Below are 27,170 nucleotides of genomic sequence, written 5' to 3' on the forward strand. Positions count from 1 at the left end.
AAGCGACTCTCCGGTCAGCCTCCTCGCTTCACGTACTTTTTCCAGTAACGTAACTGTGCTAGATCCTACCCTGTCCTGCACTCAAAGGAACGCCACTCTCCCAATAGGTTCTGCCTGCCTGCAGACGGCCCTACGATAATCCAAATTTATCCGCCTCAAGGAAATAGAGTAGAAAAACAACTACCCCCAGCTCAGAGCAAATTCTTGAAATTTCTCATTAATTAGAAGCTCAATTGATCTCAATCCCAGTTCAATCTATCAACCAGGCTTTTGGCTACCTCCCAATGCCCAGAAGTCATGGTTGGTGGGGATACTTGGCCAGTGTTGGGGATCCAGCTCCTGAACCACTTCGAGCATGCCACTAAAATCATAGCCGATGCTACAGCACTGCTGGAGCTTGGCAACACCAAACGCGCCAAACTGTCAGCCCAATCTCTGAAAGCCTCTCAGAATAGCGTGATCATTTTGGCTAAGAAAACCACCGTCGGCACAGGAGATTCTGGGAAAACTAAACAGCCTGCAGCCGATTGTAGAGGACATCACGCTCATCAAAGATGCAGTCAACAACGCACTCATTTCGCCCGCCCCCCATCGTGCCAAACGCAGCTCCCCAGATTGCGTCCTGGGCAGATGTAGTCCGCTCAGGCACACCCTCATACCCATCGACGCCGAACAGCAGAGCCTCCACAACTGCAGTCATTGAAGACAGGGAAACAGTAGTTAGACTCGACGTGAAGGCTGCGGCTGTCCTCCGTAAGGTATCACCGGAGGACCTCCGTAGATTGAATCAGAGCGTCAGAGAAGAAGTTCTTGTTATTAGAATGACAGGCGTGAAATGGAAATAATTTGGATAGAGAATGAATGAGCTACTGGACTTAGGGTCATTCTATTTGATGACATGGCGTGGATCGTCACTTGTTAGTTAGGTCGATCAAAGAATCTGATTCATCATAGCATACCCATGAAGATCTACACCCCTTTGTGATTGGCTCACGAGCACTAACTATTGGTCCTGACCTTGCGTCGTAGTGGGGCCAAGCTCGGCGCAATTGGAATGGTTGATACTTAGCACCTGGGACTATAGTTCTTTGATGATCTCTGAAGGTGGTTCGGCCTGCCTGGGATGTAGTCCCTGAGGGTTTCCGTAGGGGTCTAATTGAATCTACGCAGGCCATGTGCCAGGCGGTGGTTATATAAATATTAGATAATTACTAGATATGGCAGAATCACTGATTTGTTCCTGACAAGGTCCCACCGTACTAACAAAACCACCGGGGTCAACCGGAGTATTCAGCGACTGAAGAAGGACAATGGGTAATGTGAACCAAGTTGGTTTCTGTTAGAACAGGTCTTATTGACTGTTCATTACAGGATAGATAATTGAGATCTGGTATAATACTATTCTAGCTGCATACAATAATCCTTGATACAGAAGACTGACAAGGCTGGCTTGGGCTGGCTATCAAAGACTGAGAGCTTGATTGGTGTCCGCTCTTGACGCCTGATAGTTGGGCCAAGGCTTTCGATGTCACTATGTAGATTAGATAGCGGTTACGGCGGCGAAGGGTAATTAAGGCCTGTAACATGAGGGTAGAACCAGCGTGTAATAGCTAATGCAAGGCTGTCTGTGCCAAAGCCTGTCGTGTGATGATGGCCAGCCAATGGTATGTGTTCGAACCACAAGGCTGTCGACCAGGTATACGAGGAGGCAGTCTGACAGTCTGATGACAGCCAGGTGGCGCATTCTCACCCCTGGGGCGCTTTGGTATAAGTTCATCAGAAGGCCACTGCCTTTATATCTGTCTATCGAGATTCCCTTCCAGTCCCACCTGAACAGCAATAAACCACAACATGACAATCCATTACGTTTGCTGCGTCGGATGCCGAGACACCATCCGAAGCTACGTTGAGGACCGTGTGCCGACTATCACCGAGACCAGACTACAACATAACGAGTCGATGTTCGAGATCAAGGGCGTGAACCCGGAGGGGTAGGACCTTTCATCTCAAGTATTCCGTGTCCTCTCGACAACCCTCCCGCACGGCATCTTGGGCCCTACCGTGGAGCATCCATACCACAAATGCGGTTACGCACGCAGCGCTATTGCATAATGGGGTCAGACTCATATATGAGCAGGGAAGGGGATCTAGCCATGATATCAGATAGGTAGGTGAGGTGTTGAGAGGAAAACCGGATGACCAGGATGCTTGGGGCTGACTGTGTCGTGAAAGGTTGAAGATCGCGGGGTTGGAGGCTTTCTCTCATGAGTATTCTTTCGAGAATCCTTCTCTTGTCCGTTCTTCCGCGCAGGTTGCCTCGTCCCAGCCATAGCCTTTCGCGTAATTTTCGTGGCTCCCTGCGTCGTGGAATCTGCCATATCTATGAATCCTGCCTTGCCTGCTTATTACTTCGGAGTGTTCATAACATTGAGAGTGTTAATTAATTATCTTTAAGAATCTACATTGGTAAAGGCCGCATACTTTTACCAGGAGAGCGTCAAAACGCATTTCTCTTCCTGTCTTTACTTGGAAACAGCTACCCAGTACACTTGGCACCGTCAACAGTGTTTGAGTCCTGACACCAAAGGCTGAACCCCTAAATGCCAGCCTCGCGCAGACTACAGTAGTGTCACTTTTATTTCGAGCCATTGGCCGAGCCGGACCGCAACACGATGGCCAGGCTACCAGACGTCCAAGCCCATCGCGATATCAGGGGGACCAAATATGCTGTAGATACGGATCATCCCAGACCCACCAAGATTGACTCCCTTACGTGTTCTCGCTTGTTACCAACCAATAGCATAAGGGTGCACCCTTTTATTTCGGCGTCTCTGATATGCAAGGCTCAGAGCTAGAATAACAGAGGTTGTAGACCAGATTATAGTGCTTGGATTTCTTAGAATCGAGTCCAAGCGGTGTAGCTTAACCACGGTGTGCATATGGTAGGCCTTAACACGCCTGGTCTCCGTGATGTACTCGAAAACCAAACTCCCCATCAGTCGCAGCAATTACATAACAGTTAGCCTAGGGCGAGACAGGCAATAAGAATGACAGTTACACGCCAAAATGAACATATGGAACCCAAAGTGCTGGTGCCGTCTCTCGATTACCTCCCTCCTCGCCATCCTCCTCCTCGTCCTCGTCGTCACATAGAACAACATCCCTCTGCAATCTACTACCATGCTGACCATCAAGCACACCTGGACTCCCCTCTAAGGACCCATCGCGAACTGCCTTCCCCTTCCCCCGTCTACTGCCGCTCCCAACCCTCCTCAACCACCGCTCTCTCAGCGTCCTCGTCGCCTCATGTAGCCCGCGACAAACAGCCTCATCCGCCTCCAACCCCCATCCACACCCCCCTCTATCCCTCAGTTTCTCGTAAGTGATCCTCGCCACATCCACACAAATCTCATCATTCACGTCCCACAGCGTCCCAATAACATGCCGAAACCCCGCAAGCTGAAACCCGCTAATCAGATGAATACTCTCATCCACGAACCTGTCGTCGCGGATCCGCCCCGTCCCGCACGCAGACAAGTACGCCAGGAACGGCGAAGATCCCCGGATATTCATCGCAAGGAGATCCGCAACACGGAGAACCTGCGCGTCCCGCAGACGGAGATGGCTTTTCGATGGATCGGAGGTATCTGTGTACCCGTGGCCTGCAAAATGAAAGATCTTGCACCGCGGGAGATGGGTCTGCACGGCTCCTCTGCCCCCGCCGGTGGAGGAGATGGGTGTGAGGCCCATGGACGCGCACAGCGGGTGTAGGGTTCTGATTTCCTGCGCGGCGAAGGGGAGCGGCGATTCCCCAAGCGTGTGCTCTATGGCGACGAGGAGCGCTTGCTGCAGGGGGGTGGTGGCTCCCCCGGGTGTCAAGGTCGTACTAGGACTAGTCGCTGCTGCGCGCCTGCGGCCGTGGATGATTGCTTTCACGGATGAACTGTAGGATGACATGGCCCTATCCAGGACGGACTCGCAGGAGGATACTACGCCACCAGTACCACCGCCACCACTGACATGTTTATATCGGCCGGCGGCATGGATGGCGAACTTCGTCAGGAAACCTGTAGGGATCCACCATATGTGCGGCCAGTCGTCGTTGGCGGACGGGGGTTGGGAAAGCCCGAGAGCGTGGAGGATGGGATGGGCAATAGTGGTCCACAACCATCCCAGGGTACCGAGACTTGCCAGGTCGCCGGACTGGGCGCGTTTCTTGACGTCCACGTTGTGCAGGGCGGGTAGAGGCAGGGAGCGGATTCGGTGCTGCTCAATCAGAATCGCGTCACAGCGGTAGTCGCTGACGTTGATCAGCACGATGGGCCCCTTTCTGGCGGCAGTTTGCATGTCTGCTGTGCTGGGCGGAAGCAGGAAGTCGTTCATTCCTGGTTGTTGGCGGATTTCGGCGACCAGCCTGTCGAAATTGCTGGCTGCTTTATGTCGCGTGTCTGCTTGGACCTGTTCGAATGACTGTCCCTTCTTCTCGTTTTCAACTGATAGTAATAATGATGCGGCATCTAAGTCCATCGGGGGCTCGAGTTGGTCTCGAAGATGAATAAACTCCCTTGCCAGTTGCGGGCACCGCTCTTGCAGTTCAAGGATATCAGTCCTCATCTCTTCAAGAGATGCCGCAAGTAGGGCACGCCCCTGCTCAAGGAATCCTAACGCAACTGATGGGGCCCTGTGTGCATTCAATGCGACTGCTGCGGCCTCAGAAGCAAGCCCAACCACTTGACCAAGCATATACTGCTTATCTGAATTCTCGAGCGGCCGCATCGTTAGTTTAGGAACAAGGTCAACAGCCGTCTCCGCTGCTGTATACCCCTGTAGCCAGTCCTGACGGGTTGCACAAAGTTGAATTACCGCTCGACCAGCGACTATGCGATGGATGGTGGACGCATTCTCCTGATACAAAGCCCCATGGTGGCATGAGATAGCCTCGTCGAGATCGCAGGATGCGCCTGTCTTCAAGAATCTCTCGCCGAGGCGCTTCCCTAGACTGTTCAGGGCCATGGCCCGGTCCGGGTGGTCTCGCGGCGTGGCATTGACGGCCGCCCGCCCAACCATGACAGCCTCTTCGAGGTTTGAAGCATCGGCGCTGTAATCGAGCGAGTTGCCCAGGCTGTGCAAATACATCGTCAGGTCTGCATGGCCGGCCGGCGTGCTTCTAATAGCATCCCGACCAGCCTGGATGGCCATTTCAATGTCTAACCGGTCAAATGTCTTCAGGTACCTGGCACTCAGCTCGATTGCGAGGTTATTCAAGCGCCCTGCGCGGTCTGGGTGGTTCTCTGGCGTGGCTTTGACAGCTTCCCGTTTGATGCGTATCGCTTCGTCAAGGTCGCCTAGGGAGTCTGTCCTGAGATACCTGTCCCCGAGTCGATTCCCCAGATTATTGAACAGTGCCGGCCTGTGGATGTGGTCTTCCGGCGTGAGGCGGATAGCTTCCCAGCCAACTTGGATGGCTTCGTCCAGGTCAGCAAGCACGCCTGTTATGAGATATCGATCATTCAGCTGATTGCCCAGATTATTCAAGTACTTTGGCCGACTCGGGTGGTTCTTCGGTATTGTATGGATGGCCTGCTGTGCAACGGCGATTGCTTCTTCAAGATTTCCTATTGACCCCGTCCTGATGTACCTGTCGCCGAGTAGATTCGCCAGATTATTCAGGTACCCTGGGTAATCGGGATCTGCATCGTCTTCGCGCGTGAGATGAACAGCGCCCCGTGTAAGTTTGATAGCCTGTTCGAGATCGGATAAGTCATCATTTTCGAGATATAGATCGTTCATATTCTGTGCGAGGTGGTTCAGAAATGCAGGCCATTTAGGCTGCTCCAAGTCCTGGCCGAGGATATCGAAGAATCTTGCCCAGTCTATGTGGTTGTCTGGTATGGCGTCGACGGCGGCCTGTGTGAGTGGGATGTCTTGTTGAACTTCATCCATTTTTTTTTTCCCTTTCAAGCCGTCGAGTTAGAGACATCCAGTCTACTTCGGATCAGTTAACTCCTGAACATGGAGGTTAACGCCCACTTATTATAAGGAGATGATCCCCTTTCCAGGACCGACCTCCAGCGCCCAGCCTCCAACTCTCCGTCCTCGGCTGTCAATGTCAGCTTACCCCATGGCAGGCTCCACGCTTGATTGGTGCCAGGTGGCCAATTCCCCGCCCCGGGAGAGCCCGCAAGCTACCTGAGCGGGTAATGCAGACATTTACATTCTCTCAACCTCACTCTATTACCAGAGGGTTGGGTCATTTACTAGGGATCTGCTACAGGGACACCAGACTGGTCACACCCCACCTTATTTCAGAATTTCTCATTGGGCAGCTTTAACATAAGTACACACATTGAATAGAATGTATATGGGACGAGAGGGATAGAATGTGGCGGTCAATGTTAGGAGATCTCAAAATCAGCAGACTGGGCGAGCCATGCCCGGTAATTTGGCCTCATGACCCGTTAGAAAGAAAGACTGTTAAAACAGCCGCGTACCTTGGAAGGGTTAGAATCAAGTACACCGCCGTGAAAACAAGGAAGAGAGCTCCATTGGACTCACGTTGCCCCTGCAATAATAAGCTCCATTGTTCTTGATTTCGCTAGAATCGAGAGAATGAGGAGGTATGATATGGTAAATGCCATAATAATAATCACTCGGAGTGACACACTGTGGGTGATATTGCACAGAATGACTGGAGCCAAAAGGAGCATTGTGATCATGAATAAGAGTAGTGCTTTAGCCGCTCGTCTGATCAAGGACCCTGAATAGATATATACGTTTGCGTCATTTGAAGCATCATGATAAGGCCCCTATTACAAATTAGCTCCTGAAGGTAACCATCAGTGGCATCCGTCCACGGATGTTGCTGTACATTTCGGAAACCGCTGTAGTAGCGGATCAGCTGGTCCTCAACCCAGGTTTCTAAGCGCACCACGGCCGTATCGCCAGTGGGGGCCACAGTGACTAAATCCTGGAAGTGTGTGAGGTATGCCCGCTCATCTCTAGCAACCGCGCCTGTGCCATCAAGCCAATTTCGCAGAGCCTGGACATCCCTTTGAGATGGAGGGCCGAGCCCCAATGTACGGTGAGTCCGTTCAAGAAAGCTATCTAGAGATCTGTGAATACTCAACCATGCCATGCTCAAATTCGAGTACTTACCGTAATCAGTAAGGCAAGAATCGACTTCGGACAGTAGTGCCATCCGATCCAAGTTTTTATCACTCCGGCTTTTGCCCAGGAACAAGTGGGAGGATTCCTGCTCATCAAGCTGATCCAGTTTTTGTTCCAGGACAGAGAGTCTGTCCTGTTTCAACAGGAGAACTCGAGCTCGAAGGCGAGTGAAGGATCTGCATATGAAATAGGGACTATGAGAAGAGAGGAGTGCAGTGAGCCTGGGATAGCCGGACCGGTAATCTTCAACTTCCGAGACATTAGCGGGTTTTTGAATCTGACTTGCAAGGCGGGAAGTATTTACTCTTTTTTACCCGCGGTTGTTGCTTAGGCTCCCACAGAGGAAGGGAGTTTCCAGGGGAAGCCATTTCTGCGGCTTCTCCAGATGAGGTTGACAAAGAGGGTTCTACATGAATATTTAACAAAAATTTATGCAATCTTCTAGGGCCACCGCGTCCAGTTCTTCGAGCCTTTGGCCATATGCGGAAGTGAGAGTTGGATAATGGTTGTCAGCCAGTGGGGTGCCTCACGAACACAGCCACGTTGCTGAGTATGCCTTAAGTTAACCTGTCGCAGTTTTGAGGCACGGTCTTCAGAATCGAGACTCTTCAGATTGATTGGAGACCCGAACCTCCGGTTGAATTGTTGGCCTCGTTAGGCACCTACGGGTCGTGACCCCGCCTTCTTATAAAAGCTGCCAAAACACTCCCTGGTGGTTGATTAGGCGATCTAACCGATATCTTAATTACCGCTTCACCTTAAGTTATTTTAATAAACCATGACCGAGAAGTATGGATTATTCTTCTTTTTGTTGTATCTACTGGTTGGACTTTCAAGGCTTACTACAAACCCCAGCCCCAGTATCCGCGAAGGCGGCACCCGGCCGTATGTAGTATCTTATGTGGATGTGTGTAACTACTTGCAGTCAAGAAAGTTTTGAGGTAACCACTAAGAAAGGATCTGGCAGAGACCGAAGTTTCATGTGGGAGATCTCGTGTATGTTGTTGGCACGGATGGACTCGAGGGACCATTTACTGTTGCGTCAGTTCCAGCCACCGATGCTTGCACTCTGTGTGATGAAGATGGTAATCCTGCAAAAGAAGGCAGTAAGATAAAGATGGCTGATTTGGCGGCTGCATGACTGGTTAGGTCTTTGGGCGGACCCAAGGAGCTGTGTACATGACCTACGATAGTTATTCTCAGAGTGCTCGTGTAAAGAGTACAGTCGCAGCACCCAACAAGGCTGAGGCTACCCCGCAATAGTTGCCTAATATCTGTCGTCAGCTGCGGTGCACACCTTTCCTCCGCCAAATTTGGATTAGGATAAGTTATTCCTCTGTATGCCTCATCAGTGTCGCTTGCTTAAGTATCTTGCCTTTTCCTACAAGAGAATCCAGATACCTCCTCGCTATGTGCGATACAAAACCCCCAATCTCACGCTACGCGATCCTAATCGGAATCAATGCCTACCAGGAAAGGCCCCTCGAAGGCAGTGTCCAGGATGTGCAAAGAATAGAAAGATACCTTAAGGAAGCCTCGACTTCAGTTCAGATTGAGATGTTGACGGCGACCAGGAGCGACGACTATGGAGGAGCTCGAAGTTTGCTGGAGCCGCAGCATATCTGGCCCACTCACCGAAATGTGGTTTCTGCTCTAACACGGGTGCTTTCGTCGGCAAAGACTGGGGACCTGGTTTATATACATTACTCTGGCCACGGGACCCGAATAGGGTCACAATATTTACACTCCAACTGGTCCACAGGGGATCTGGCTTTGGTCTTGCTTGATGAGCGCAACGAGGGCCGTGAAAAATATCTGTATGGCGCGGTGCTAGCCAGTCATCTACGGAAAATGGTTGATAATGGACTGGTACTTACTCTTGTGCTTGACTGTTGTTTCTCTGCCGCTGTTTATCGTCACGATGACTCCATGGTTCGGTATCTCCCTTACAACCCTGACCTCTCGAAGAATTCCGCAGAGGAGACCAGCAGTTCAGGTTCCGGACATCGAGATGCCTGCATGTTACCCAACTGGCTTATCAATCCGGATGGGTACGCAATCCTCGCGGCGTGTGGGCCCCATGAAGTGGCAAAAGAAATTGACCCAGGCAATGGTCAAATGCATGGGGCCTTGTCGTACTTTCTTTTGTCCTTCATCGAGATCAATGGCCTTGGGGTAAGACACGACGCCATCCATAAACATTTGGGTAGCAAATTCCAAGAGTCGAATTTGCATCAGCAAAACCCTGTCGTGTATGGGAATAGAAAACAACCATTCTTTCAACAGTCCGACTTCGAGAATCCCCGCGCGATTACGTCGATCATCATGAACCGGGATGCAAGCTTGGTGTTAAGCGCTGGCAACGCCCATGGGATTCACATAGGAGACTGCTTCGCTTTACAAGGCATGAATTCCGCAGGGGACTGCTCCCTGTCAAGCGGACACTCTTTATCGGTTAGAGTTGTCCAGGTGGGACCCCTCACATCAAAAGTAGACCTACTTGGAGGCCCGGCACCCTCACCCACCCCAACTAGATGGTTTGCCACAGGGTATCCTCGGATATACTTTCAGAAATACCCGGTTCGACTAGCCGGTGACCTTCCACATCTGCACAAACTCCTAAGAGCATTGGAAGCGCAGTCGCTAAGCTACCATATGAATGAAGAACAAGAGTACTCATTCTATATTACTATGAACAACAACAGCCAGTACGAAATTCAGGACAGGTTTGGGAAAATCATTGAAAATCTGCCAGATATGGCCCAGGACAAAACAGCCTTCGGCACCATTTCAAACATCGTTGAGCACCTGGTGAGATACAAGTTCACCAGAGACCTCAGCAACAACATATTTGCAGAACAATTTCAGCAGCTGTTTGATGCGCATATCATCAGTCCCTCTGGCGTGTGTTACGAACCCGGGCATCTGATAGAAACAGACGAGGGCGTAGTGCACCGTGTGGTAGTGAAAAACAAAGGGCAAACAGTGCTATATGTCTATCTCTATAGCCTGGGTCCTTGTTGGCAGATTGATAATATCTCAAGAGGCTGCGAAGTGATTCCTCCAGCAAATCCTGACCTCGGGTTAAGAGAAATGAGAAGAAAATTCTCAATGAAAGTACCAGTTGAGCTGATTGGGAAAGGTAGCAGGCAATGTGAAGACATCATCAAAATCATTATCACCTCCCAGCCGACATCATTTGACCTGATTGAATTGCCAGTGCTCAGCAAACTTGAAACCGGAAGATTAAACAAGAAGGCTACCGTCCGAAGTAGCGAATATAGCCGCAGTGGCACTCCAGAGAATTGGGCTGCATTGAATTTTCCTATCCGAACCTTTGTGAGATAGGATACGTGGATTGTAAGGTCAAGCCCTGCTGCCAGCTGATGGAGCTGGGCCAGGTCGAGCACCACGCGCGACAGAGAGGCGTTTGAATCCAGAGGGTCATCTGCTTGGAGAAGGATATTGGCCATTTATGCTGATAGTTGACCCTGAGAAGTCAAATAAAATCCTCATGGACACGCTCAGATCATTACTTAGCCCCTGCCCGAAACCTCCCTAATCCAAATCCAGCTAAGCTAGAAACAGTTTGTTGATAGTGGAAAGTCACCGCTTACTTGGGAAGATGCAAATTCACAAACCTTATGAACGTCCCGAGTATCCTTCTTATCAAAAGTAGACTTGGTAAGACGTGTGAAGCCTGCAAAGAACCGCTCGGCGAAATTCAGTACGGACGACTTTGTAGGGCGCAGAGAGACCATTCCGTGCGGAGAAAATGTAAAATCGTATGAAATCCTTAATCGTGGCCAGGTCTGGCACGGGCTGTCCTTCACGAAGGCCCCCTTCTCGGAGATTTTCATCCTCCTGGGATGCCCACCTACGTGTTCAAGAGACAAAGATTCAGTAAGATGAACGACTGCATACTAGAGAAGTATGGACGGCACTGACACGATAATCCTATAGTACTCGTTCCTGGAGAATCTTGGATTCATCTGAATAGAAGGTCTCAAAGTGATGTTGGTCTTTTTTTCGATTCGCTCCCCGAATATAGCCGTTGGCTTGGGCGACAGCCAGTCTATCAACCTTTCGTGTTCCTTTGGGCATTTCTGCGGTACAGAGACAGAGTGTAACGCAAAGGAGGAAAACAGTGTTCAGCGGGGAACAGTATTCAGAGCAGGGCTGAGAGAAGGAATAGGTACCAGATTTCAAAGCAATCCAAGATGTCAGGACGAAAGAAGTGGAAAAGAAGTCAAGGAGGGCAGGCAGGACGTCTTCGCGCCTTTTGTCGGGGGGCCCGCGGGGACCCTGACTTCTTAGGGCCATATTCCCTGTCTCTTAGTCGACGCATGGTCAATGCTAAGTGAAGGAGCTAGAAGACTGGCGTCGACACACGGAGGAAGGGTGATTGTTGGTGTTGAAGAGGTGAGCGAATCACCACGGATGGGTGAGGGAATCACCTCGAAAGCATGAGCGGATCGCCTTTGTAGGTGAGCGGATCACCTGGCTCACCTGGCTCACCCTCTTAAAGCGGCAATGGCTGAAAGAGGATAGGAAAGCGTCCGCGTAGATTTTTGAACGATAGTATTACGACCTAGACCGTCCTTGTTTCATATTGGTGGCCAAATGGAGACTAAGTGGACTTTAGAATGTCTTGCAAACCTCAATAGAGAAACCAGGCACTCGCACCCTTCACCTGGAAGATCATAGGACGACAAAGTAGGGTCTAACTCATCTATCTGAAACATGGAGCATAGGGATGGCCAGTGTTTGTCCTGGCCGTGGTGTTCACGGCAGTAGTCCATTGCAGTACTTATAACGGTGCCAGTTAAGATGTCGCGTGAGATGCAACGCCCTGCCTTAACCAAAGCCATCAGATTGACAAGCACACTCCAAGTTTACACACGCCGCGAAGCAAGAAGCTCAGGTACGAAGCCGATGGACCTCTTGTGCATGCCTCCGTAGGTGCATCTCATGCTGTAGCAACAGGTCACAGGAATTGCACTTGCGATCCTGCAGATGTGATGCCTTAAAGTGTCTCTTCACGCCATAAACATCCGAGTATTCTTTTAAGCATTGAAAACACGCCGATGGCTTGTCCGCCGCCACCTTTTTCTTGACGGCACCAACATTTTCCTCCCATGCTGATACAGTCGGCCGCTCCGGTCTCTTCTGCTTCTTAGTCGGTGGATCCGCTATTGATCCTTCATTGTCTGATGCAGGACTTTTCGGCCGTCCGCGGAGAGGGCCCCCCTCAGGGAAACCACAATACTGTACACCCGCCATCACGGCTTTATTGCGCCTCATCCACTCATCTTCCAATGAGTCTGAAGTGGACCATGTAAAAAACGTCTCCACAAGGAGGATATGCACCGGTGGCATGTCAAACTCTTTCCGTAACACCTCCCGGGCAAGCTCGTCATTAACCGCAGCGCCTGTCAATTGCCTCTCAATATCAATGACCGCTTGTTTCCGGCTAAATTCCTGGCGGATCTCTTTCCGCCGTCTCCAGGAGAGACGGCGACGAGTGTTCTTAACATTGCGCTTCTGTTGTTCCAACAAGGCCCGCAATGTTGGATCGTTGGATTGAGCACAACGGTCCTTCAATTCAACTTTCCATCGTATTGCGGATTGCAACTCGGGATCCATCTCCACTGCCGCTTTTTCAGCGGCGGTTAGGTACCGAGGTCGCCTCTCGTCAATCGAACGGCTCATTCGTTTTACAGCTCTCGCAAATTCCTCATCTGGGTTGAGTCCGCGTACGATCTCCAGCATACCAGTATGCTGCCGCGGTCGATAGTGCTCGACGAAGGTTCTGCTGCTCGCGTGCGCCATGACCACGTTGCGCTGCGCGTCGCTCACAAATCCTAGATTCGATAGTCAGTGATCTTTAGGGTTAAAAAAAATTGGGTCGGAAAGACTAGAGTCCTTACCACTTTGATCAAGCAATTCCCCAGTTCCGTAACGAAACTGGTGGGAGAAGAAATGATTCAGCAAATCAAGTATTTCACAGATTGACCTAAGCTGCGCATCGAGTGTAGAGCCGTTCATGCGTATCTTCCACAAGATACAGGGCTTGCCGTCAATCACGTCAACCTTCGGAAAAACATAGTAGTCGTCCATCCCCTTTTTCAGAGGTAGTTGCATCTCCTGTCGGCCATCCTCAACGAGCAGCCTCCGAAGGGCCTCCATCGAAGTCAAGTAAGGCGCCTCAAACGCATTTACATAGAATAGTACGACGAAGAGCAATACATGTGGGCTGAAAACAAGCGATATACCATAGACGATCTCTGGTAATACGAAGGTATTGCTGTTTCATTGTCAGTTCAATGAGCTAACCAGGTACCGGGTTTGGGTGAGGTAGGAGGCTGAGGGCCACGTACACATTTGACATTCCTAGAACGCTTTTCACAAACTCCGGTTCAATTTCGACCGTCGGTATTGGAGGTCCTCCACGTGGATCCCGCTGGAGTCTTATCTGTAGATGCTTGAACTGGACGTGTAGCATCGCCTCTTTCCGGTTAACAGTGAACAGCCCGATGGTGTTGTACAGACATAGAATAATCCGCTGAAACCCAAGATGGAATCGCTTTTTCCGGGTTTGAAGAATTGTTTCATTGAACGGTACCATGTCTTCAATATAAACTGGAATGTTCGCCCGTCGCTGTTTGTCCAACGCGTGTTTATCGATCAAGTGTCTCATTCCCTGCCCACACGGTCAGTAACATGCTGACACAGGACGCAGGACGGGGAGAACACACAGTGCGGACCGCCTCACCCATTTCTTTACTCATCACCTACTTGATGACTTTAGTATAGTAAACTCGAAAGAATTTCCAATCCGCGTCAAGGGAACTAGCTTTCCGGTAACCCTTCAGATGGCGACCATCCTCATTATACTCCAGCTTGAGACACCAATTCAGAAACCGGTGCATGTCATTCGGAGAGGCTTGGCGTAAGGCGTCCTCTGCGTCTTCCCATTTCAGATCGGCTGACGGCTCGATTGCTTTGATCCGACAGTACCTGAAAGCATATGGGTCAGAGGTCGATCTATTAAAGACAACGGTTTAAAAAAAAAAAAAAAAAAAAAAAAAAAAAAGGCTTGGTCCGCGTGGATACTAACCAAGCCCAGCGGTTCTTCAGTCGAAGGTTATGTTTCCGGGTTTTATCCGACTTGCCATAATCTTCCGGCATCTTAGACAGATCCTCATCTGTATCATCGGCTGGATCGTAACGGCCCCGGTGAATAAGCCCCGCAGCCGACACATCCGTGATATTCTCAGTTTCCGAAGGATTGAACTCCTGAAAGTCCGTCCGCAGGCACTTTGAAGCGGGGGCCCGGCCTGTTTTCCTTCTTTTGGCCTTCCGAACAGGGGAAGACGGGCGTTCGGATTCCGTCAAATCTGTCTCGAAGTTGGGTTCGAAGGATCTATCGTCGTCGGTAATTCCAGGAGACGGAGTGGATGATTCAGTGGCGGCAGTGCGGGAGCTCGCAGTGGTTTCTCTCCGACGACGCATGGTCATACGTGTGAGCCGACTGTAGTGAGCAAAAGCAACAGAGAGAGCAAAGAGGAGTGTGACGATCGGATACAGTTGAAACAATGGACAACGACAAAGTCGAGCTTTCGGAGACGCGATGCGAGCAGAGGGTGACAAAAAGTGGAGGGGCCAGAGGCAGGAACAGCTGGGCTTATTGTAGTCATATTGTTGAGGTAAGATTGTTCCAGCCTTGTTCCGTGGCCTTGTTGTTGTTTCGCTGTAACTCTTTCTTGTAGTAGGTAGTCTTGTTGCTACTGGAGCCAACAACGCATACAAATCTCGATCAGATGGTGACGGATAGAAGGCAGTAACAGGAATGCAACTTATCTTCCCTACCCGTAAGTTATCTATTATTCTGTTACCTAGTCAGGGCACTCCATTCGACCAATGGTCCCGACTTCCGCGGTGGCAGTCGAGGGCGCAGAAGCGATGGGGCGATTTTTACCATAACAAGGACAATAAATCCCATGCACCGGACAGCCCATGGAAACCCTGCTCTCTACTTTACCTGATAAAACATAGCACGTTGATGTAACAAACATTGACTCGCCGATCTTTGGAGTAAGGTACTGAATTATTGCCGGAAAATTATGCCCTCTGTACTCATTCTCGTGGCAGCGGCCGTAACAGCAAGGATATGCAGATGCATAAAGTACGTCAAAATCAGTGTTACACTAGGAAGCCATATGAGACCCTGACCAATACCAATGCAGAGCCCTCGAGCCAGAAAGATCTGCCTGTATTCTGTGGCCAGACTAGTCAAGAAGGTGCCCAGAACCAACAGGACCGCGCTGATCCTAGCACCAGTCTTGCTATTCCAGCATTTGTTGCGCGACCGGATAATGTCAAGATGAATAAAAGACAGGAAATCTGGAAGTCACTGATCCAAGAAATACTGAGACAATGTAGATTATAGTAGCTCTGAAACATCCCGAAACTAGCAGCGTAGCCCTGAGTCAGGGCTATAACTAAGTGGCCGGAGACAACCTGAGCCCAGGCGTGAGGGTGAGGTATCCCTGGCAGATACATTTATCGATTGGGTATTATCCCCTCTCTCGTGATTCTGAACTGTTTTACGCACATTATTTGTCATGTTTTCCCACGGTAAATGAAATGAGAAATCCAAGCCACGTCTACGGCAGAACAGTGCCTATAAGTGTGCGGACAGAGCAGAATGAAAAGCGGCCATAAGGGGCAAAGAAAATAGCAGGCTATGTCAGAGAAGAAACACCTATGCACGTGAATATAATTTAGAATTACAAAAAGCGTTTGTACTGCTTTAATAATTATAGACTAAGTCTCCTAAATACTCCCAGGGTCTCCACCTGTTAGAACTATCTCACACAAATCAGACTCTTGAATTAAAGGTTGTCTCATCCGCCACATGCGGTTATATCAAACTCTACAAAGCTTGCCTTTGTCCTGTGAATAGTTCGTCATCTACCCAGCGACTTCACGGCATGAAGCACACGACAACGGGACGGCTGGCGGCCACCATGGTACACCAGTGGATGGAACCAGTGCCCAGCTATCCCAATCAGGTACCCGATTAATTTTATGATATTTGTGTGGATTTTGGGAGGCATTTTAAGTTGATGGCTCGCAACGCATGTCGTGTCGTGGTATGGAATTCCTAAATAAGAAGGTAGCTATTCTATACTAGTCTATTTAGAAATTAACTATAGCTAATCCTTATCGATACAGTCTCTGAAGCGATATATACTTAACTTAGAGTACTCGCTGTCTATATCAACCCTTCTTGACCTTAGTATATCTCTGGCTGTGTAGCAGCTAGAAAAGAAGATAGAATTCTATTGCTATCCCTGCTTCTATCTATTTTTACAGGCTGCGGCTGGAGACAATTCTGCTTTCTCTCCATCTTTTAACTAGCCTATACTGATATTCCGCTGAGTAAGACTTCTATCTCCTGAGCGATAAGTCGCTTTATATATCTGGCTAGTATAATAGTCTTCTATTACAGTATATACTATAGTTTATATCCGTATTGTCTCTATATCTATGCGGTTTCTTACCAGTTAGTGAAGTAAAGTATTATCTACTGTAGATAGCTCTTTGGATCTTAAGAAGCTTATAATAATAAATAATACTTAAGTAGTATTTCTTAGAGTGGATTAACCTCCCCGCGTTCACCTCCCTCCCCTCCTCATAGCCGCAGCGGAGGTTATGGGGAAGGATTAGTTTTTCATATTTATAATTCTAATACTTATATAATAAAATCAGAAGTCAGAATCTAGATATTCTTGTGAGGGCGCGGACTCGGACAGGCAGACTGGCTAGCAGAGCTAATAGACAGACAGGCTACTGGTCAGTTCAAGCCCTTCCTCTATAGTCTCTGATCATCTGGGATAAGCCTTAGAGAACAAACTATAGTAGTTAGCAGAGGACGTATACTATAACCTTTTTCAAGGCATCTTATAGTGGTCGCACTGGAGACGTCTTTAACGAGAAACATAAGTTAGTCACAATACCAGAGGGAGGCACTAACCGGGCTATCGTCCGCTACTCTCCAGATTACGACGCGGAGAGCCAGGCAAGTCATACACATGTTATTCGCGAGACCTAGGCATGGATAACCGAGGGTTTTCTTTTCCTTTCAAGTCTACATGATTATACGTAATAGGGTAGGCGAGAACAATAGAAGGTTGATGATGTGACTAATAAAATAGGATATCCAGATATTTGATTCGGTAAAAAGGGTGAAACAAAATATACGATTAGAAGACCGGTATATTGAATAAAGAATACCACCCACTTAGCAAGGTAAAGCAGTGTATTCGCTGTCACAAAACTTTGCGACAGAAAACTTTACAATCTGGTAAGCTCGACACAGGGTGAGCTAGTAACTTTAGTGGAGTAACATAAGAAACAACACCCACCACGATGCGTGAAAGTCTACTGTGTAGAGCCTTGGTCGGAAACACTGATAATTAATTACATTAGCTGATGTGGATACGCGACTTAAACCACCCAACCATGGCCTTGTTTTAAAGCTGGCTGTTTGGTCTGAATTGGTAATACATGTATCATGCCATGGTCCCAGCCGCCCTTGAGTCTGGCTGGGGTGCTGGCAGTAATTTTACTTTCCCTACCGTTTGTCCGATCTGTATTCTTCCTTCTATCAGATAATGTCCCTAACCGCGACTTAGCATACCGTGCTCCGGTATGCTTCTATATGGGTTATCCGTGGGTTCGGATCGTTCGTTCGGATCGTTCCACGGCCATCACCAGACTTGATCAAGCACCCACCCCACCAGTGGCTCTTGGGCGGAACATTGTTACTCGAGATAAGTGGAGTAAAGCAAGTCTAACCGGACGAACCCAGACTTGCTTCAGATCAAAGATATTTTAGTTCTTGATAATGTACTTATATGTCTTTAACGCTTTAGCTGGTACAGGAACGGTAAGAGAAGTGCTATACAGCTAAAAGTCTTCCATTAAAGATAAGCTAATAAAAGTTTACTATTAAAACTTTTAATAGTCTCAGCTTAGAGTGTTCGTTCGAAATTTTAGTAAGCTCTGAATATATATTTGCGGCATAAAGCACTTCTACCACATCTGAAATAGATCCTTGCTAGTTATCACTCGTCCAATACAATAAAAATAGTATGAAGTCTTAGAGGTAACCAGACAAATCAGAGATAGGACTAGAATAGAAAGGAGGGAAATAGAGAGGAATTAATGGTAGGCTAGCTAACATCATCTTCCCCCCCGCCGCCACGTGTCTAATGTCTCACGGTCTCACTCGAGCTTGCAATGGTAGGCATCAACTAACAATATGCAACTGAATACGAAGAACTAAACAAAGTATATGATAATAAGTATCACAGTATGTCCTGCACTATCCTTGTTGAATACCCCAGCGGCTGAAACAACATGACGGGGACTGGGAGTGTATATATATGACAGTCTTCCTGCCTGTATCTAGAAAAGGATCAATCGCTTCAACTTGCAACAAGAACAACTACTAACATATGCTCCAGCATTATCCGTGCGCAGCCCTACACTATATTAACTGCTACAAGACTTTGCGGGTAACTGAATTGTCGAAGAAGGTGGTCTGAGGTTTAGCAGTATTCACCATTAAACATTACAGAACTTACTACCTGTCTTTTAATTTCAGAGATTTCTTCTGGGAGCTGTGATTGGGAAGCGGCCCCAGTTGCCTGATTCCCCGGGCCCACTGTCTGAACCGTTGTGACTAGTGTACTAGTTCTGCTTACGGCTGATCTTGTATCGCTAGTTACCGGCGGACTACTCCCACATAAATAATAAAGACAAATTCCCGAGATGTAACCTGATGGTCATGCTTGCCGCCTGACATATATATAGCCTCTTGCACGTAGGGTGGGGTCTTTTTGTTTCAACCTTCCTCTACCCTTAACCTCGATTCCATGGAAGGATTTATCGACATGGCAAGTGGCAAGGAAGTGATCGAAGTCGACTCCGGAGACGATTACGGCTCCAATTATGTGGCGACCGATTCAGAAGTAACATCACTTCGGAGCAGCATCGCCGACTACATTTACGAGAACGGTCGACGATACCACGCCTACCATGCGGGATCCTATTGGGGATCTAACGACGACAAGTCCATTGACGCAATGGAGATCTGCCATCATCTATATAGGTTGCTATTAGATGACCGGTTATACCTCTCTCCGATCATGAATCCCAAGCGGGTTCTGGATATCGGAACAGGAACTGGGTCCTGGGCCATCGAATTTGCCGACGTTCATCCCGAAGCCACTGTCATTGGGACGGACCTTTCCCCGATCCAGCCAAATTTTGTCCCTCCCAACGTACATTTCGAGGTCGATGATTGTTGCGATGAGTGGCTGTACAAAACCCCATTTGACTTTATCCATGTGCGCGGGTTATATGGTTGTGTGGCGGATTGGGGGAGATTCTATCAGCAAGCTCTGAAGTATGCTCCCGTAACCAAGCAGCCGCCCCCTGATGCTGAATATCTTGTTATTTAGACACCTTCACCCCGGAGGATATCTGGAACAGATCGAAATGAGCGTTACCCCGATCTCGGATGATGGAAGCACCGAAGGCACGGTATACAAAACATGGGGTGAAAAGAGTCTCGAAGCTGGTGATAAATTCGGCAAAACATTGCGAATCGTCCATGAGTCCAAGCAGCGAATGATTGATGCTGGCTTTGTTGACGTTTTTGAACGGCGTTTTAAGCTGCCCATTGGCCCCTGGCCCAAAGACCCGCATCTTAAGAACCTGGGTCGGTACTTTCGACTCGTTGTCAAGGAGAGCCTGGAGATGTGGGCAATGATGCTGTGGACCAAGGTTCTTGGAGTGAGTAGCCGCTATCTAGAACAAACGCACAGGAGCTAACAGTGGCTATTAGTGGTCAAGAGAAGAGGTTGAAGTTATTTTTGCAAAGATGCGAGAAGCGCTAAGTAATCCAAGCGTTCACGCATACGTCGAGGTATCGCTGGTTTACGGGCAAAAACCAGACATTTAGCCACTATACATGACCAAATTAAACTGCTATGACGAACGTATTGACCTTATGATATATATGCTTAAATGTCAAAAGGAAGTCTCTCCTTCCCATGTTGCAGACAAAGGCACAGAGACTCTGTAGTGATGGCTGCCTTGCTGGGCTGCGCGCTATTTCACGTCTGCAGTACTGTTTTGTGAGCACTGTCAGAATGTCGCTTACAGTCCGCCAGGCGAGTAAATGTCTCTCCACAAGCTTACGTCGCCAGACAGACTGGGGCTGAGCTCCGGGGAAGGTTGGGCGCTGTTAAAGTAGATCCCATTGTTAAAGGTATGTCAAAAGCATTGTTGGATAGAAATGAATGTATGGGAGAAGCGCATTGAGTATTATCTGGCGGATATAGGTACTTAGGATAGTGATACTACAACAAATCTCATCATTAAAATTGGTGCTGCAAACTAAGTCACGTACTCTACATAACGCACCCTTGAAAATACCGAGCACATCGGAACAGTTGTCTCAAAGGAATGTGTATATAACTTTTCAAAAATATGGACATTACTCCACCAATCACTGTCCTGCATTATTAGCACCCCAATCCGAATGAACCTTCATTCGTCGCGACATCCTCTGTTGGCTGGGTATTCCGGCTGGCGGTCCTGACTGGACCGGCCAGTAGGATGATCTGGCTGGCAGAGCGTTTAGGTTAGTGATAGGATAGCTATAGATCGCATCAAAAAAATAATAAGGATTCTCACAAGAATAATCTTTATATAGTACTTTAAGATTAAATATCACTAACCAAACTGTCTAGAAGGCACCCGCTTCGGGTTCACCTTCTGTTTAAGTGAATGCCCGTATTCTTTCTCTCTCTTTATTTCCATCCGGCCAAAATAATAGCGATGTGATAATATTACGCCATATGGATTGTTTCCTATATTGACTTCAGCCAAAGAAGCCTCTCCACCGCGCGCCGATCAGACAATCTCTCTCCCAAGTCCGAGCCTCAGCCGATGTAAGAGGCTTTTGGCCGTATTAGTCGTTTGCTTCTGTATTTTTCTTTTGGTTGAGTTTTGGAAATATCCTTAATATACTGTTGAATTCTATATTTTTGTTGGAGTGTGGTGTTAATTTGGAATGAGGGCAGGCAAAACGTCTAAAATGTTTATTCATTTGAAAATAAAGTGAATTTATCGACTAGTTTGATTCTTTGTCAACCTTCCTCAACAGCCCGGTGAAAGGAGTGCAGGGTCCCAAAAAAGCCATTTGACTAGCAGTTCGACAAAGCCCACAGATAGTAAGCCTAAGACTCGGTCTCGTTCAGATTAATACCATCGATAATCTCAAAGGAGTCGGCACTTCCCAAGCTCTCCGTGCTGGTCCAGGTCACAATAGAAAGGCTCTCGTCACCATTTGCATGTTGGGTTCTACCTTGCGAAAGAGAAAAGCGAGCCTTCAAATCATGGAATGTGAATCTCTGGTGGCTGAGACCCGCCCCCACAACCAACTGGTTGCTACTGTTGACGCCAATTGGGATCCTTAACCCTTGGTCAAGAACCTCGATCTTGACCTCGTCATCATCCGTAATCGGCATCTTAGGATACATCTTTTGCCCTGATTTTTGCAAAATCGTAAAGATAAATCGTGACCGCCGAGAACTGGCAAGGATGACATATCCCGAAGAGGCGAGGCACCAATAGTCGTGGATACCGCGACGCTTCACGAAAAAGCTATAGCCGGACAACATATCACCATCATCGGCTCCGCCGGCACCATCGTCATGTGGGAAGAAGGTACGGAATCGCCCGTCCGCATAGGCTCCGATCCAGTAAACTCTGATCTTGCCGAAAACGCTAGAGAAGTCGGGATTCACTTGTTTCATCTTGGGATTACCACACAGCGCTCGGGCGGCGAGATGAAAGTTCTCACCATTGTCTGAATCGTAAGTCCAGAACTGAGAGTTGTAACGGTCGACAGAGGTAAAAGTACGCTTGGCACCTGGGTTACCGTTGACGTCGGAGTCGATAACAGTCTGAAACTGCTGCAGGGCACGGAAATATGTATTGGCAGTATTGCGATCAGGGGTGACCATAACCCAGTTGAAGTATTCGCCTAGGTTTCCGTCTCCAGTACTCTGGTACGTGACATAGGTGTAGTGGACCATTTTGAAGGTCCGATGTCGACGTATTGAAATTGGAAATTTGTGATGTATTGAGTAAGATTATAATTGAACGGGGCTACTTCCTTGAAGATAGGGAGATAGTATGGACTTCACCAAGGTATTTATACTGTCTAGCTGCACCCTAAGAGCTGTTCGACAATCACTCTCACGTCATCATCTCAGGTCTAGAATCTGGTCAAAAATGATATAATGTGTTTCCTGATGTAAATGATTGGGAGCTGGATCAGCGGTGATACAGGCTGCAGGTGATGAATGCCAAACATGCATCACTCTGCATAGATCAAAACCCCTCTCAAGGGTACTGTTACATTTGGAAATCCTCTAGGCCTTCAGGTCAGCTGTTGTATCGTTCATGGTCTTGTTCAATCTCAGCAAATGCTCACAAAGACGTAAGAAACAAACGCCTATGAGCCTTTTGGCTAGCTGAAACTTGATTATCCCTCAGCATAAGAGCTGCATTTTATGAATTTTAAAAACGAGAGGATCAAAGCCATGTCACCTTGTAGCAAGGGTCCTCACCCTAGTAGAAATTTCTTAAAGTGGCTGGCTGAAGATATCACTTCACAGTCAGCCCCCTCACACCGACAGCGATTATTGAAGAAAAGTACTGTCCTTGGGGAAAATCACCCGAAATTATCTGATATCCGATCTCTATATCCAGTCTCTCTTTCTGTGCACCCCCCCCGGGGGATTACCCATGGCGCCGACGGCCGTTTTGAGTGCTTCCAACGTTTCCAGGATCGACCAACCTTGATGGCGGCGGCAAGGAAGACTCGTAGTCTACTCGAAGGTTTGATTAATACTAAGATCAATAGGCTCACTGGATAAGGGGGAAGTAGTAACGATTTTGGAACTACTGTACAAGATTGAAGCCGACTTCCTTGGATCTGATAAGAAAATTCCCAAGCCTGCCGTGAAATGAACATGTCGCAGGTCAGCTTCCCCATGGTAAGTATTGATTATGTTGTGATCATTAAGCCAATCAATCACTTGCAAGATTTTACTATTCTCTGACTAGGTGGGTCCCTATGGGTCAAGTCTAATATACCTAGTATGTGTTATCCTAATTAGGAATAAAGTGGGTTGCGAGCGGACAGAGCCATGGTGTTATTATTCGACTTCCGTGCGAAATAGTTCGATCATTAATGAAGCAGAGTTTAGTTCGGGTCTGCCCAAGGCTCAAGGTCAATTAATCGTAGGCTGCATGGAGTCTTGTTTTGACAGTATGATTACATTAGGTTAAGTTCTGGGGGTCACCTGGGCCACTCTTGGCAATATTTTTATCAACTAATCCTAATACATGAGACACATTAGTAGTACAGTCAAGATGAGAGAATAAATATGCCGTGATTTTCCGTCCCACCCTATTTCTAATTAGGATAACACATACTAGTTATTTTAGACTCGGTGTACAGGGGTCTGCCCGGTCAGCGGGGAATTTGTCCCGATTATGCATATCATATACGGGTCCAGTCATTTACTATTCTTATCACTACGCAGGGACTAAGTGGATATATATTGTCATTTTAAGGCTGGCGATGTTACGTTACGACTGCCTAAATAGGAATGGTCTAGCATATACTAAGAATGTGTATATCGCAGAGAGAAACCCCTCAACGAGCCACTGGTACAATCGAAATACCTCAATCTTACAGGTGATGCAGTCTCGGGTTCTTCAGCTGCAAACCTGACAGAACAAATAGAGGTCTCAAATTCACTCTGACCCCACAGTATATGCTGCGCACGAATGACAATATGGGATCTACACTAACTATTCATACTATGTGATCACTGAATGGTATATCTCTTCACCTAGATTCTCGTATACATTTCTGATTGTTTTTATGGACTTTTTTTTTTCTTTACTGGTTACTGTCAGAATAGTGAGGTGATCAGTTGGACCGGGAATTATGTTACTATGATATGCCTGAGCCACACCATAGGTGAGTGATTGTACCTTTCCAATTTTTTCTTTCCTAATGTTCGTTGTTTTGGGGAGCCCATATTCCTCTCTCTATGTATCCCAGAAAGGTTGGTCCTTTTTGAATAGTCGACATACGCTGAATCACCATGTGTTTGAGGTCATTTCCAATTGTATTTTACATTAAACAATACTCTGTTATCCACACACACACTAAAGTATACTCCGAAGTAGAGGCTGAATGTGTCTGCAGAATTTGAATAGGATGTATTTTCTTACCTAAACATTAACTCCATTAACTCTAAATACCGCTAAGTGTCATTCTATGTATCTATACATATTAATCAATCTTTAAACCCGGACTCTAAAGAAACAAACATCAACAACAATGCGACGTGCAGTACTTGCGGCAGAGGCAATCTCGACGTGCGATCAGAATGGGAGAAAGCGTGAATGGTCTGGAAGCACAGAAGATGATGGACCGTATAGCTGCTGATAGTAGTAGGCCATGTCTTAGTGGATACTGGACCACTATATAAGCTGTCCCATTTCCTTATCCTTCTGCATGAAACCCTGGCTTTGTGGGTATAGAAGCAGCCAGTGGCTCTGGATAAAGGAGATCCAGAGAGACTATTTCCACTGGCAGGCAGTATTCTTATCTTGAACAAGAGTAATGATCTTAACGCTCTTTTAATAGAGTATATAATATAGTTTATTATCCTATCCCTTTTATTGGAACCGGCTATGTTGTCATTTCTAGAGCCAGCAGAACAGAATCTCTATACTCTTGACAGCCAGCCGGTTCCCATAGGCTACTAGAATCTCACTGTATTTTTCCCGGAGGATAGCCTTAATACTAGGCTAGCAGAGCAGGATATCTCCTGCCAGAGTAGTACTAATAGACTCCTTCTTTAGTTAGGACTTGATATATATAAAGACATCCTGCTGGAATATATATGGATTGAGTTGCTGGAGGTGTTTTATCAGGTATATAATCTCTATAAGTAATTTAGTATAGTTATATCTGCAAAAACATAATTAGCCAATTTCATGTCTAGGAAAATTAAGACTATAAAAAGTTGTTAACTTCAACAAGTAATCATATCGCTATTTAATAGGATTCAGGGCTTATATTCAAGATCCTGGTTAGTAAAAGGCATATTAATATGTCTTGAGCTATTGAGATGAAAAAAGAGTGGCATTGTGTCTAAGTCTAGTCATGATTTGCCCTATGGTATGGCACCCACAGAACCTTGTTCAGCGTGTAGCTGGACCACTGAACGCCAAGAGGGTCGTCGCTACAGAAGCCATGTTAGACTATTCTATGCAGTCAGTGATCGGGGCATCTGGTCATTGCGCTCAAATTTGGTTCTCAGAGAAAAAGGTGCGATCCTTCCAGTTTTCGAAGCTCCAAACCTTTGGTTTGTCCAGGCAAATACATCTATCCCAGTCCCTACTGTTGTCGAATGCTGGAAGGAAGTGTAATGAAATTTCCTGCTTACCCTTTCACATACTGTCTGCTATTCGGCTCCGGGAATGTTGAGCGGGAACAAAGCCATTTAAGGCCATCTGACGTATAGAGCGATCATGGTGACCTAGGCCACGGAACTTGTGGTCGAGTAGAGGGGTGGAATTTGATGGATATCCTCCCTCCAAGCTTTAGTCTCGTACTAAATGGACCTACTAGTTGCGCCTAAGTTTCTCCCATTGCATTTCCTTGCCTAATCGACAGGTGTCCTACCCTGATAAGTAGTTCCGTTACAGGAAGATGATCACGCGCTTCTATTGACCAAGCGCATCCCCAGCGAACCCCTTAGCACAGCCTGGCTGAAGCTGTCGGCAGATCAAAGGGAGACAATCGCAAAACAGACTGCTGACTACCTGCTACAACTTCGCGAGCTTCAGTCAGACAGAATTCAAGCGCTGGATGGTTATCCAGGTTATTCTAACTTCCTGTTTAAAAACACAGTTGGAAATCTTACATCACGGTCCTATAGCGACCGATGACAAACTTAAGGCTGAGATGGAGTGTGGACTACAAGAGAGTGTACCTGAGACTGTGCGTCAACGACTTCGGCGTCGCATGCTGCCCGCTACCCCATTCACCTTTACGCATGGTGACCTTACGAACTTGAATATCATGGTGCAGGATTGCTCCTTTACTGGCATAATTGATTGGGAGACGTCTGCATATCTTCCGGTCTGGTGGGAACATGCTTGTACCTTGATTACTGATAGTTGTCAGGGCCTTAGGTTGAACTCTGCCTGAGGCATTAAATGCTTTATTCACTATTGATAAGATCCCACAACATTGATATCCTACCGTTCCTGTATAATTGAATTCTTTCTTTCTTTTTCTTTCCTTCTCTACGTCTGCTGTTTCGTTAGATCGCCACGTTAGATACGAATAATAAATACATCTTTCCAATTTGTATAAGATCATCACAATAGTGAGGACAGGGAGTGGAAGGCCTTGTTACGGAAATATATGCCTGATCATAGCGACGGGCTGGAATCCTTGTTGGACTATTATCACCTCTGCAGGGGTCATGATAATGAGAGAGCGGCAAGGTTCATCAAGGAAACAAAAACTGGGACTCGGTAGGGGTATGTTTAACTATACGTCCCTTGAACCATTACTATCATTGAAACAAACAGTATTTCATAGTAGCACCGTGACAATTAGGACGCAAAGAGCAGAGTATGGAACACATCGCACCAAATCACAAAGAATGATTTGATTATCCTGATAGCGCATTCGAGGCAAACAATCGAGTGAACAGGCCTCCTAGATTCAGCGTAATACGGTGTATAAGCAACGCCGTCCGTCTCACCTCCTCAGCGCATTAATTGGAAGTTGCCATCGTGAAGAACAGTGAGGT

General features: G+C 47.5%; 10 protein-coding genes across 10 annotated transcripts; 5 read left to right on the forward strand and 5 right to left on the reverse strand.

Moving 5' to 3' along the window:
* Positions 1 to 238: 238 nt before the first annotated feature.
* On the forward strand, positions 239 to 845 carry BDW43DRAFT_322423 (uncharacterized protein; the record flags this gene model as incomplete). The annotated part of the gene is made up of 3 exons (XM_032049547.1): positions 239 to 483; positions 524 to 593; positions 631 to 845. Exons 1-3 carry the CDS (start codon positions 298 to 300, stop codon positions 843 to 845), a joined length of 471 nt encoding a protein of 156 aa, XP_031895829.1. The 5' UTR covers positions 239 to 297.
* A 984-nt stretch (positions 846 to 1,829) lies between these two features.
* BDW43DRAFT_289546 (uncharacterized protein) lies at positions 1,830 to 2,486 on the reverse strand (the record flags this gene model as incomplete). The annotated part of the gene is made up of 2 exons (XM_032043398.1): positions 2,233 to 2,486; positions 1,830 to 2,167 (listed from the first exon to the last, which is right to left on the reverse strand). Coding segments are annotated over exons 1-2 (307 nt in total), but the record flags the coding sequence as incomplete, so codon positions are not given.
* Positions 2,487 to 3,008: 522 nt separating this feature from the next.
* On the reverse strand, positions 3,009 to 6,024 carry BDW43DRAFT_322425 (CHAT domain-containing protein; the record flags this gene model as incomplete). The annotated part of the gene is made up of 2 exons (XM_032049548.1): positions 3,278 to 6,024; positions 3,009 to 3,024 (listed from the first exon to the last, which is right to left on the reverse strand). The coding sequence occupies exons 1-2, from the start codon at positions 5,941 to 5,943 to the stop codon at positions 3,009 to 3,011; spliced, it is 2,682 nt and encodes an 893-aa protein (XP_031895831.1). The 5' UTR covers positions 5,944 to 6,024.
* A 527-nt stretch (positions 6,025 to 6,551) lies between these two features.
* BDW43DRAFT_303436 (uncharacterized protein) lies at positions 6,552 to 7,535 on the reverse strand (the record flags this gene model as incomplete). The annotated part of the gene is made up of 4 exons (XM_032045409.1): positions 6,552 to 6,806; positions 6,869 to 7,104; positions 7,156 to 7,472; positions 7,507 to 7,535. 4 exons carry the CDS (start codon positions 7,533 to 7,535, stop codon positions 6,552 to 6,554), a joined length of 837 nt encoding a protein of 278 aa, XP_031895832.1.
* A 378-nt stretch (positions 7,536 to 7,913) lies between these two features.
* On the forward strand, positions 7,914 to 8,917 carry BDW43DRAFT_289553 (uncharacterized protein). Its single transcript, XM_032043400.1, has 3 exons — positions 7,914 to 7,956; positions 8,023 to 8,074; positions 8,135 to 8,917. The coding sequence occupies exons 1-3, from the start codon at positions 7,946 to 7,948 to the stop codon at positions 8,306 to 8,308; spliced, it is 237 nt and encodes a 78-aa protein (XP_031895833.1). The 5' UTR covers positions 7,914 to 7,945; the 3' UTR covers positions 8,309 to 8,917.
* BDW43DRAFT_315333 (caspase family protein) lies at positions 8,578 to 10,515 on the forward strand (the record flags this gene model as incomplete). Its single annotated transcript, XM_032048029.1, has 1 exon — positions 8,578 to 10,515. One exon carries the CDS (start codon positions 8,578 to 8,580, stop codon positions 10,513 to 10,515), a length of 1,938 nt encoding a protein of 645 aa, XP_031895834.1.
* Positions 10,516 to 12,087: 1,572 nt separating this feature from the next.
* Positions 12,088 to 14,682, reverse strand: BDW43DRAFT_303437 (C2H2 finger domain protein; the record flags this gene model as incomplete). The annotated part of the gene is made up of 5 exons (XM_032045410.1): positions 12,088 to 13,031; positions 13,098 to 13,474; positions 13,548 to 13,870; positions 13,974 to 14,187; positions 14,288 to 14,682. 5 exons carry the CDS (start codon positions 14,680 to 14,682, stop codon positions 12,088 to 12,090), a joined length of 2,253 nt encoding a protein of 750 aa, XP_031895835.1.
* Positions 14,683 to 18,959: 4,277 nt separating this feature from the next.
* On the forward strand, positions 18,960 to 20,511 carry BDW43DRAFT_289556 (class I SAM-dependent methyltransferase). The gene is made up of 3 exons (XM_032043401.1): positions 18,960 to 19,648; positions 19,704 to 20,037; positions 20,090 to 20,511. Exons 1-3 carry the CDS (start codon positions 19,116 to 19,118, stop codon positions 20,204 to 20,206), a joined length of 984 nt encoding a protein of 327 aa, XP_031895836.1. The 5' UTR covers positions 18,960 to 19,115; the 3' UTR covers positions 20,207 to 20,511.
* A 977-nt stretch (positions 20,512 to 21,488) lies between these two features.
* BDW43DRAFT_315336 (uncharacterized protein) lies at positions 21,489 to 22,349 on the reverse strand (the record flags this gene model as incomplete). Its single annotated transcript, XM_032048030.1, has 1 exon — positions 21,489 to 22,349. One exon carries the CDS (start codon positions 22,347 to 22,349, stop codon positions 21,489 to 21,491), a length of 861 nt encoding a protein of 286 aa, XP_031895837.1.
* Positions 22,350 to 25,524: 3,175 nt separating this feature from the next.
* On the forward strand, positions 25,525 to 26,893 carry BDW43DRAFT_303439 (aminoglycoside phosphotransferase family protein; the record flags this gene model as incomplete). Its single annotated transcript, XM_032045411.1, has 4 exons — positions 25,525 to 25,767; positions 26,053 to 26,227; positions 26,286 to 26,541; positions 26,740 to 26,893. The coding sequence occupies 4 exons, from the start codon at positions 25,525 to 25,527 to the stop codon at positions 26,891 to 26,893; spliced, it is 828 nt and encodes a 275-aa protein (XP_031895838.1).
* Between the last annotated feature and the right edge of the window lie 277 nt (positions 26,894 to 27,170).

Source organism: Aspergillus alliaceus, assembly GCF_009176365.1.
Source record: "Aspergillus alliaceus strain CBS 536.65 unplaced genomic scaffold BDW43scaffold_57, whole genome shotgun sequence".
Lineage (NCBI taxonomy): Eukaryota > Fungi > Ascomycota > Eurotiomycetes > Eurotiales > Aspergillaceae > Aspergillus > Aspergillus alliaceus.

Excerpts from the sequence above, each read along its gene's own strand:
- BDW43DRAFT_289553 (XM_032043400.1), top strand. Across the intron at positions 8,075-8,134 it reads ATGTAGTATCTTATGTGGAT|AGACCGAAGTTTCATGTGGG; the intron begins GTGTGTAACTAC and ends AGGATCTGGCAG.
- BDW43DRAFT_289556 (XM_032043401.1), top strand. The coding sequence starts at position 19,116 with ATGGAAGGATTTATCGACATGGCAAGTGGCAAGGAAGTGATCGAAGTC. Across the intron at positions 19,649-19,703 it reads TTCTATCAGCAAGCTCTGAA|ACACCTTCACCCCGGAGGAT; the intron begins GTATGCTCCCGT and ends CTTGTTATTTAG. Across the intron at positions 20,038-20,089 it reads TGTGGACCAAGGTTCTTGGA|TGGTCAAGAGAAGAGGTTGA; the intron begins GTGAGTAGCCGC and ends AGTGGCTATTAG.